At 37.5% G+C, this 12,384-nt stretch overlaps 1 protein-coding gene across 1 annotated transcript in view; it reads right to left on the bottom strand.

Moving 5' to 3' along the window:
* The window catches only part of LOC136257975 (uncharacterized), a gene marked incomplete at its 3' end in the record, with an annotated part of 56,750 nt that overhangs the window by 29,653 nt on the left and 14,713 nt on the right, over nucleotides 1–12,384 (bottom strand). Inside the window, 2 exon segments of the mRNA XM_066051276.1 lie at nucleotides 7,029–7,136; nucleotides 7,437–7,536. Coding sequence (XP_065907348.1) covers nucleotides 7,029–7,136; nucleotides 7,437–7,536 — 208 coding nt within the window.

Genomic DNA, 12,384 nt, shown 5'->3' with positions numbered 1-12,384 from the left:
TTAATGATTAGATGGCATCGACTCTACCTGAGGAAGGTGTTACAATAGCAAGGTGTTTTACAATGTCCTTGGCAAAAGACTGTGGAGATGTTGGCTTCCTTTTGGGGTCTCACTGATCATATCAGCAGAAACATCCAGGACACTGCTATCCATATTCGTCAATAATGTTAGAGGTTAATTTAAATACTATAGTAACTAGGGATAATTATTATCTAATCCAAAACAGCCAAGCTGTAAAAAAGAGTGCGGCCCTCAGAAAGGCTATGGTGAAAAAAGATGTGAAATCCAAGGTGGCGGCCAAGAAATGGCTGTGAAGGTAGGTTAATGGTAAAAATTTTAATAACAATAATTCAGGTGAATTTTGTGCCAAGACCAAGCGGCACCAAAATTCACCTGAATTGTTGTTATTAAAATTTTTACCATTAACCTACCTTCACAGCCATTTCTGGCCGCCACCTTGGATTTCACATCTTTTTTCACCATAGCCTTTCTGAGGGCCACACTTTTCTTTTACAGCTTGGCTGTTTTGGATCTTCTTTTTGTATTTGTATACCCCAAAGCCGGCCTATGGCCGGCTTTAGGGCTTTTTAACCTATCATTTTTTCTTTACTACAGGAAGAAGAAAAGATGAAGCAGGGTGATTTCTTTGTAGCTGAATTCTCTACAAGGTGATCCTTCTAGCTGATCTCTCTACCGGATGACTTGTTTGTAACTGAACTCTCTACAAGGTAACTTCTTCTAGCTGATCTTCCTACAGGGTGATTTGTTTGTAGCTGAATTCTCTACAGGGCGATTTGTTTGCAGCTGAACTCTCTACATGGTAGTTTCTTTGTAGCTGAACTCTCTACAATGTAATCCTTCTAGCTGAACTCTCTACACGGTGACTTGTTTCTAGCTGATCTCTCTACAGGGTGACTTCTTTCTAGCTGAACTCTTTACAGGTAATTTGTTTGCAGCTGAACTCTCTTACATGGTGGTTTCTTTGTAGCTGAACTCTCTACAAAGTGACTTCTTCTAGCTGATCTCTCTACAGGATGACTTGTTTCTAACTGAACTCTCTACAGGGAGATCTGTTCATAGTGGAACTTTCTACTGGGGGATTTGTTTGCAGCTGAACTCTCTACACGATAGTTTCTTTGTAACTGAACTCTCTACAAGGTAACTTCTTCTAGCTGATCTCTCTACAGGGCAATTTATTTGTAGCTGAATTCTCTACAGGGTGATTTGTTTGCAGCTGAACTCTCTATTAGGTACCTTCTTCTAGCTGATCTGACTACAGGATGACTTGTTTGTAGCTGAACTCCCTACAGAATAACTTGCAATATAATATAATTCTATAATGGAGTAAATTATAAACGTAGCTGAATGCTTTATTAGGGTGACTGTTCTATTAGAGTATCTCGATCTCGCATATGCTACACGTAGTTGGCTTTGGAATCATAACTCAGTGGTTTGTATTCCGATTCTTCTGTACTACTGCAAGGACTTTCTATGATAACTATTCCAGCTACACACCGATTTTCAGCTCACTGCTCTAAGCGGTTTGCCTGGTAGGCGTGAAAATTAATAGTTTTTTTTTATTCATAAAAATCGATCGCGTAATTTTGACACAGGTTGGGTTTTGTGTCATATCTCGATGGCCCTTAACTGGATTCCTTTCAAACCACAAAAAGGCACTCCTACGATAGTTACTCCATCTACATAGCAATGTTCAGCTCATTCCTTCAAGCGGTTTACCCTGTGGGCGTGACAGACCTTCGACCCATAACTCCGTGAATGTTCATCGGATTCCTACCAAACGTGGTACTGAGATTCGCCTTAATGAGCCCATTACGTGTGCCAACGTTCAGCCCGATTGGAGCACGCATTCATGTTTTATGCCGGATTTTGCAAAGTGTGCGAAAAGAAGTAGAACAAAAAAAACGAAGAACAAAAACCCAAATTTTGGCCGCTCGTATCTCGGAAATGGCTGGAGACAGTTTCTTCAAATTTGGAATATGGACTCCCCTACCAAGCCGGCACTTCTGTCGCAACTTTGGTTTCAATCGGATAAGGAATCACGTAGCTACAAAGGTGTGAAAATCGCGTTTACTTTCTTCCTGTAAATATACTCACGGTGTGGCGCGCCGGCTTCTTGGGCCGCACGACACACTACCGTGTGTCTTGATGATGTGTGTTTAATGTTAGATGATGAGAGAGAAGACGGTAGACAGAACTCTGTGACATTGTTCAGAATTCCAGGAAACTCTGACAATAGTATTGTCAATAGTAAGGTAGCTAAGAACTTCATAATAATATTCAACAAAATGGCTGTGTTATTTGGGGGTCTAATGCACAGGTGCAGTCCCGGAGGTTCTGAAGAGCCGCCCTCTTGGAAAAAGTCCACAATTTTAGCAAAAAGGTCCACAATTTTAGTATACAAGTCCAAATTTTCAGTAGCAAAAAGTTCATTAGCTATGGTTTACTAATAAGAAGTGTTTCAAGTAGCTTTTTCAGTGCTTGAAATGGAAGATCGAAATACTCTTATAGAGCAGTCAGCCACTCTAATAGAACAATCACTCTAATAGAACAGTCACGTTTACATTGCTCTTTTCTGTAACTACTTAATTAATTTTATTCAGTTACAAAAACATCCTGAATGAGAACATCTAAACTAGTGCTTCCATTAAAATATGGGGCTTGACCCCATGAATAACATCCATACTGTACTTCAACTCCATGCAATGTGTGAATTTCATTGTCTTAAAGCACTCTTTGGCCTGCTCCGCTGCCCCTGCTGAGAGGCTTTCCCATCCATATTTACTGTGACATTCCAATACATTTAGATGCAGGTATAATTACAGTAGCAGTAGAGATACTTTGTCAGATGTCATCTACTGTTACAGTATATCTGGTCTTGAGCTTGAATTTGCTGCCTAAAAATTGTGCTATTTTCATTGACTGAAATGCTACCAAATTCAGCTTTTTAGTATCCATTTTCAAAACATTCCTTGGGAGGGGGGTGGCATGCCCCTAGAGCCCACTAGTTTCAGCATGCTTCACATGGTGGGAAAACACCCCAAATACTAAAAGGTCCACCTTTTCTTCTAAAAGAACCTACCCAGATAAAAGTATGGCTACAGCCCTGAGGCACCTATGGAGAAATTGTTTTGATCAATCATATTTCACTTGTGAAGCAAGATACCAACCAGTAGCCAACAGGTATGGGTATAAAATAACAAAAAATATTGCATAGAAGCGATTATTTATCTCAAAATTTCCGACAAGTGATACAAATAGTTTATTGCATTGTTTTATAACCGTACCTATTTCTTAGAGCTCAATAGCTTCTTCCCTGGCTGAAATATGATTGATCAAAAAGAATTTCTACATAGGTGCCTGTACATTAGGCCTCCACATAATGCAGTGACGTCATTGTGCATAAGGTCCATACTGTTTTTGCCAAATTTCGATACTAAAACACCCACAAGTAATATTCAGAATAACATAAAAACATACCAATAGAATTGCCAAAATTGGCAATTATTAAAAATGGCTATTTTGGTAATTGCAAAAATTAGCTAGTTTGAGAATTTCAAAAATTACAAGAACAACATTTTAAATTTATTCCACCCAATAATATTTTTTTGGCCAAATTTGGGTACTAAAACCTACAAGTGATTGTTCATGTAGAAGAACATATAAAACATGCAATTAGAATCACCAAAATTGGCAGTTGTATATAAAAATCACCAAAATTGGGTAATCCAAAATTGATTACTTTGGGAATTGCCAAAATTGGATACTTTTAGAAGCCCAAAATTGGCCTAAAATTTACCAAAAATGGTATAATCCATGCATGTGAAATAAATTACCAAAATTGGCTAGTTTGAAAATTACCAATATAGGTATAATCCAGGCATGTGAAAAGTTGCCAAATGTTGGACTAGTTTCATACCTGTACTGTAAGGCAGATGAGCAAGCACGAGCAATATATAGGTAGTAACAGACTTGGACAGAAAACATATAGTGAACTTGCACCTATTCTGGGTCTACCTGGGATATGACAAACACAATAATTAAAATCCAAATTGGTTAGCCATGAACATTACATGCTAGGAATTAATGATTGGGCAATAGAGAAGGCCAGTAAACATGCAAAGGTGCCATTGCAAAATGTTATGGATGGCACAAGAATGATATATGTTATTGAGCTGTATTTAGACAAATATCTTGTAGGAGAGCAGTTTCCTTCAGATGTTCGAAACTACCCAGTTGAACCTCCAGCACTTCAGAACTCTGATAGAGCAGTATGTTGGTATATATAGTTAGGCAAGAGAAGCTTTATGCAGCAGAAACCTATAGCCTGAATTTATCAGATACCACAAGTGATGTAGTCATTGGAATCATTCCTGAGGGTGTTACAGGTGATTACACATTTGGCTTGATGATGGCAGTAGAGAAGAAAGCATGTCTGTCTGATTCACCACTAATCGGTCATTCAATGGATTCTGCAAGTAATTCTCTTAGAGCCTTACTCAAAAATGCTTCACCTGCAACTTTTGAGAAACTCACAAGCCCTGTGAAATACCTATGCTTGCCACTTGATGATTTTGTATATGTGCATGGCACCAGTATTACAAGCAGGTTATCCAAGTATTTCATACCCTTGTTGGGACCATTCAGGAAGGACATCCGTATGGAATTTGATGAAACAAAACATTCAAATTCATGAGCCATATCACAACCAAGCTTTTGGTCCTCCCACACATATTGCTCAAAGTCTTTGGACTGGCATTACAACATGGCTGCACTGGAGAAGGTATATCGAGATTACAAACGGTCTCTCATGAACTGATAACTTTATTAGCTGCAGTCATTATCTTACTGGCTAATGTGCCATGCTAGTATACTGCACCAACCGGCTCTGTTTTTATACTTTACTGAACTGAGTTTTGACCATTGCAGCTTAAGGAATACAGGTAACAGAGGGATTGAAGCAGTACACTCAATTCGATGAGGAGGCTGTGTGAATTTGCCAATAACATCAGCCAATCTTTCTTTTCAAGAATTTTTAAGTAGGATGAATCAGGCTATGCAAATCAAGCAATGTGAACATTCCCTGCAGAAGATTTCTGGCCACTGTATGTTAAGTACCAAGAAGAAAATAATGACGTATGCTGCTGCGTCACACAAATTAGCTGTTTATACAAAGACCTATGTGACACAAGCCACCTTTAGCCAGTTCATGAAAGATCTACAGGAGGCTTGCATAAAAGGAGACACAGAGTCCAAGCAGCTGATACAAAAGTATGCACCTGAAATGGCATTAGCATTACAAAAGCTTGAAGAATGGGACAAACCACATTTATGTATTCCAAAGAGTAAGAATGGGGTAGTCTTAGTTTGTAATCCCAATATACTGCACTGTACATATCACTGCAATTTAGCAAAAAACATCAATAAAGCTACATGAATTTAGGCACTGTCCACAGTGGAGAAATAGTAAAAATGAGTTGTTTGGAATACTGAATGCCGGCTTTCATGGGAAGATCATTTCCCTTTGTAATATACCACGCTCTTCTGACCATATATGTTCCTCTTCCAAAAATGGAAGGAAATGGTGGACCTATTTTCATTCACTTTTGGAAGGTTTTTATTCCTGTATGATTTCATTCCACAAATGGATGGAAACTGACTCATTTTCCTATATAGTGAGCAAAATGAGTAATAATCATCCAGATTTGGATTGTTCTAGTCATCTGATTTTGGATGATAATTTTAAAATGGTCATCCAAATTTGGACTGTTCTAGTCATCCACTTTTGGTTGACAATTTTATTGCTATGATCTTGCAAGTTTGGATTGTTCTAGTCATACACCCCCAGCATGGTAACTTCGTATTGAAATAATGGATTATCCATCTTAAGAGTTTTCTTTTTCTTTCTCTAATTTTGCACGTACCCAAAAGAATTATTTTCCAAAATACAAAATTTGGTTTCAATGGATAGCCATAACATTTAGCAACCAGTAGAACAACAAAATTAATAGAAAAGAAAAGGATACTCTATGATGATTTTATGACTTGAATAATGTTATTTGTGGTATGTGAAACAATAGGAATACAATAGCAATTATATTGTTGGCTTGCATTATGAACAAAATTATCATCCAAATGTGGATGACGATGATTATTTTATAGTAAAATTATCATCTAAAAGTAGATGACTAGAGCAATCCAAATCTGGATGATTATTTTATGATAAATTATCATCCACTATTGAATGACTAGACCAATCCAAAATTGGATGATTATTACTCATTTTGGTCACTATATAAGAGAAATGTGCCATTTTTGGATTGAAATTACATGCTAATAAAACTCTTCCAAAAGTGGATGAAAATAGTTCCACAATTTCCTTCCATTTTTGGATTTGGAACATACCTCGGGGATTCTGACGCTGTTTCATGACCATTATTTTGGTATGGCATTCCTCTCAACCCTGCCTTCCAGTTTGGACGCACACATTCTTATGAAACTAGATGTCCTGAATATCTTTATTACTACCTGTATTGTAAATAAAGCTTTTACTCAGAAACATTTTCGACACCAGTCTTCTACATGGTGGAATTTCCTTCCTACTAGCATATATCAGGATATCAATGAATTTAGTGGCAGCCTCTATACTTATCTTTTACAAGAAACTGTTAATTAATCCTGGTGTTTCCTTGTGTTCACTACACTTGTTTTGTTTTTCTTTGTGTATATAGTTTGTTGTAACATTGTCTTAGTTGTGTACTCTGTAGTTACTGTTTAGATGTTGTAATGTTCTGTGTACACTCCAGTATGGAAGAGTAGCCTTTGGCCGAGTACTTGGAGTTTAATCAAATCAGTCAATCAATAAATATTTAGATTAGTATCATAACAAAAATTACATCTACGTATTTGACACTCAGAATTAATACTAGTAATGAATTACTGCAGTAGCTACTACAGCTGTATATGTACAGTAAACAGAGGCATTATGTACACATTATAAGCACACTTACACCAATTGTTGATTCACTGGTGATTTGTATATTGTCTGTTATGGTGAAATTCTGTTCATCAACAGAAACAACTACCAACTTGATAGGCTGTCCAGGGTAGGCATTAACCTATATAGTAAAAGTTGATATTTCAATTCAATTAAAACATAAAAATAATATAGCCAATAGCATGCATATGACATTGTTTTTGTTGTAAGTAACAAACTCAACACCTTAGGGGAAATCTTGGTGGGTTACAATTGAAAAATAATTGAATATATTTATGGCCACAATCTATTATAGAGATGCAGCTCACCAAGTACAAAATGGAATCCTCAGTGTATGAATAAATACATAGCTACTAAGCCTATTAAACTATATACACATAAGACATTCCTTAACAATGTACAATACATATAGCACACTAACACTTCGATTTAGAAGTACAAAATTCACAGGTGGAGTCTGCACTGCTAGTGACTCATCAGTGGAATCGGTCACACTATGTCCAGTATTGACATTACTATTTCTGTAAGCATGTTTAAGGAATGGTTCACATAAAAACATAGTTTTACTGCAGTTCCTCAGTATTAAAATTTCAATATGATTATAATTCCTATAGTACAGGTACTTCAATTTATTTTAACAACTACTAATTATTAACAACTACAAGGAAAAACTAGGAATCTTAACTTTGATTATATAGGGATCATAGAAAAAAATGTAATGAAACAGGGAGGTCATCAACACCTGAAAAATATACTAATGGACCTTTAATCCCTACTTTAGTCTATATGCTCATGACTGCTGGACTTGGTAATATATCTAAAGGTGTAGACAACCTCCCTGATTATGCTACTTTTCATTATATGGTCCTTAATCAAGCTTAACTTGTACTTGTTTGTTTAATTTTTTGTAACATAATCATGACCTGTGCATGTCACATAAAAAGATATAATGGCACTGGACAGATTGTCTGAATGTGTGTCCCAACTATCAAAGTGAAGTGGCCATAATGCTTCATTTTATATTAATTAGGTATGTGTGTTTAGCCCACTACACAGCACCACAAATAGCTACACAAAGAATGGTATGCAGAAGCTCGCACCTCTGCAATCAATCCAGTCACTGTAGAAAATCTGGACAATTTATGTTTTAAATGTCACCACACACTACAATGAGTCAACACCTTGCAGAGAATGCGGTGAAAATGTAAATCCATTATGTGTGCATTGTACATTATGGTGCTACCACTTGCCGATGTTTAACCAAACTAATAGCCTTAATCATGCACATGACCCATTTTTGAATAACACTTGACTGAAGGCAAGTTATTATGTGAGTTATCAGCCAGTCACTCAGTAGAAAATTCCATAACTTTGAACTGAAGGCACTTTTGGACTTATCTTGCCAAGGTGCCATGAAGGCAATAACACTAGAATTATGTCCTGATTTTAAATTAACTATGTTATTCTTGTGGCTTACATTTTAATGTGTACAGACATTATATATAATAATATGGTCAGTTTTTGTTACATTGCATACAGTACAGTGATGGAGGAAGTAGTTGATATGAGGGGGGAGGGGGCTGACCAGAGTATAGAATCTCTGGCAGCAGATGGTCTAGGGGGTACAGTCCTCCAGAAGCTGTAGCCAATATAGCTTTCACAATGTCTCAAAGTTCACCAAAATTAATTTATAGCAATTTTAACTAAAACACCAACTTTTAGTCAAAACTATTTAAAACAGGCTATTTGCAGTTAATAAAAACTTTTGGCAAAGCTTTTAGCTATTGACTACAGGGTCAATGAACATAGCATTTATAGTCAGTACAAACACCCTATAGTCACCTGGAAACACTTGATACAGTGGTAAGACACCAACTCTTAAAGTAAGAGGTACCTGGCTCAATTCCCGCAGTAGGAAACTTCTTTAAAAACTATATTTAGGAACACATTTTTATGAAGGTCTTGACTGCTCTATTAGGGTATTTAAGTGCTCTATTAGAGTACATTGATCTTTTATCACGGTTTTCAGCCCCACTCCAAGAAGGATAATTTCAGTGTGATATCATTCTCCCCCCCTTTTCCATGACCTATGATACTGGAGTATGAGTGTATATATTATATCATAGGCCTGAATCCTTACATTTTAATAGCCTATCAATATTGTCAAATGACAGGGTACACAAAAGGCTAAGTGCCTGTACAAGGTGGTCCTCAGCAAATACAAAACTGAAACTCACACAGTGACAGTACAAAGCAACACAATTACAAAAAAACAAAGGACATAGACATACAAAAAAGACAAAATTAATTAGACAGAAACAAAAAAAAATTTAATAACTAAGTTTTGATTTAAAAGGATTGAACAAGAATATGGACAAGATGTCATAAGGTATGTGGTTCCAGAGGAAGGATGTATTGACAAATAATGAGTACCCGTAAGCACTTATTATTGAGGTCCTAGTTTTCAGAGTCAACGGATGGGATCAAGTGGGATGGGATCAAGTAGGAAGTTTGTTTAACTGAAAATCCCTGTGAAATGCAATTGGAGATAAACCATGTATGTAGAATGGAGTATAACATCAATATCATATAGTATCATCGAAAAAGCGTAAGTGCACGCCACCGTAGCTCCTTCAAACAGATATGTGCCTGAATTTGACAAAACCAGGCTTCGACGCACAAAGCTTTGTTAGGAGATATGGCGATTTTAAGTAATCATTGTGTAATAAATTCCCAGTGCCTACAGCTATGCAAACAAAATTTGCACCAATTATTCATCTATCGCTGTGTGGGTGTATAAGTTTCTGATACCCAAAGTATGCCCTGTTTTGGGCAGCTTTTTTCAAGCGGATAATAATATCACAGGTGGTAGTAATAGGGGTGGAGGGTGGTGGGTGGTGGGTGGCCTTAATATAGGGGTATAAAATGAAGTAAGAAGACGAATGGAATCCAGAGGCAAAGTTTGGGCTCTTCATGGCCCTCCATGGCCCTCCATGGCCCTCAAATCACTCCAAACTGACTGAGAACACTATTGGCAAGCTCTCTGTGAAGTCCCAGCTCACTACACACCATTATCACAAAGCCATGGCCATTTAATGGTGCCAATCTGGCTTTAACAGGGTCGGAAGAAAGCTGCTACAGTAACCAAACTTGCCAGTCCTGAAGGAAGTACAGTGTGGAATATAATAGTGTTTTAGACCAGCAATCCATTTGTGGTAAAAATGTAAGTTTGATTTTGTGTGTGTGGAAGCCTGTTTATATGACATCCGGTCACATATTATCACTCTTAGTCCATTTGTGAGTATCAGGATTATACTTACTGTTTATCCAGTGTGCTGCTCTATTCTGTACAGATTCAAGTGTACAGATATCTTTGGATGTGTGTGGAAACCAAACAGAGCAACCATACTCTAAACAGGGATGGACAAGAGCCTTGTAAGCTCATGACTTTAGCAGCAGCTGTACAACCAAACATGGCTTATCTGAGTTGATTTAAACAGAGGGAGGCTTATAAACAATTGATTCAATTGGCAATGATCTGACCACCGGATTTTAGATTGAATTGTGATACCTAGATATTTAACCTTTGATGCCCAGTTAACTGGATGCTGTCCAATATGGTACGTGAAAGATGTTTTGCACTTATCAAGACACACGGTAGTGTGTCGTGCGGCCCAAGAAGCCGGCGCATAACACCCGTGAGTATATTGACATGAAGAAAGAAAACGCAATTTTCGCACCTCCGTAGCTCTGTGCTGCCTTGATGAAACCAGACGAGTTTTGCTGTGGACATTCCCTCCAACTTCAGTACTCCACATTCCAAATTTGAGCGAAATCGCTTAAGGCGTTCCCGAGATATGCGACTTCAAAAATTGGCTTAGTTTCTTCGTTTTTTCTTCTTATTTTTCTTTCTCTTTTCGCACACTTACAAAAACTGCTATAAAACGCGAACGCCTTATCCGATTGCCTTGCAATTTGGCACACAGAAGGGGGATATAAAGGCGCATCTCAGTACCAACTTTAGCTGGAATACCGTAAACAGGCAAAGAGGTATGAGCGATTATTCACGAACAATAATACCAATATGTTGTCACGCCTACAGGGTAAACTGCGTATGGGAAGAAGCTGACAATCGGTGGGTGAATAGTTTAACTATTTAACCTCAAACCTTTTGTGGTTAGAAAGCAATCAAGCTAAAAACCAGGAAGATACAACGAAAAAACCAACTGTGTGTAACAATTACGCAATCGAGATTAGCTAATAAAAAACGACTACTTGCCACGCCTACCAGATAAACCGCTTTGGGCAATGCTTTGAAATTCGCTGTACAGATGGAGTAATCATCTTAGAAAGGCTCTTCAATGGTGTAGAAGAATCAGACCTAAAGCCACGGAGTTATAACACGAAATCCAACTTGGTGTAGCAAGTGCGAGATCGAGATACTCTAATAGAGCAGTCACCCTGAACAGAATTCAAGAGATCAGTTAGAAACAAGTAACCTGTATAGAGATCAGCTACAAACAAACAACCTGTAGAGAGTTCAGCTACAAACAATTCACCCTGTAGAGAGATCAGCTAGAAGAAGTTACCTTGTAGGGAGTTCAACTACGGAAAGAGATAGTTCAGCTAGAAGAAATCACCTTGTAGAGTTCAGCTACAAAGAAACCACCATGTAGAGAGTTCAGCTACAAACTAGTGACCTTGTAGAGACATCAGCTGGAAGAAGTTACCTTGTAGAGAGTTCAGCTACAAACAATTCACCCTGTTCAGAGATCAGTTAGAAGAAGTTTTCTTGTATAGAGTTCAGTTGCAAACAAATCACCCTGTAGAAAGATCAGCTAGAAGAAGTCACCTTGTAGATAATTCAGTTAAAAAGAAATCACCACGTAGAGAATTCAGCTACAAACTAGTGACCCTGTAGATACATCAGTTAGAAGAAGTTACCTTGTAGAGAGTTCAGCTACAAAGAAACCATTCTATAAAGAGCTCAGCTGCAAACAAATCACCTACACAGAATTCAGCTAGAAACAAATCACCCTATAGATAGATCAGCTAGAAGAAGTTACCTTGTAGATCGATCATCTACAAACAATTCACCCTGTAGAGAGATCAGCTAGAAGAAGTTACCTTGTAGATCGTTCAGCTACAAACAATTCACCCTGTAGAGAGATCAGCTAGACGAAGTTACCTTGTAGAGTGTTCAGTTACAAAGAAATCACCATAGAGAGTTCTGGAATAAATATATATATTGCATATACTAGACATATTAAAAATTTAAAATAAGAAATTAGGATCGCTGAAAAAAGCCACAAAACAAGAAAGGATCGCTGGGGTGGTAATGTAAACCACAAATCCCTATTTTGACTCTA

This window comes from Dysidea avara, chromosome 6 (genome assembly GCF_963678975.1).
Source record: "Dysidea avara chromosome 6, odDysAvar1.4, whole genome shotgun sequence".
Taxonomy (NCBI): Eukaryota; Metazoa; Porifera; class Demospongiae; order Dictyoceratida; family Dysideidae; genus Dysidea; species Dysidea avara.
This window is presented reverse-complemented; position numbering and strand designations above follow the sequence as displayed.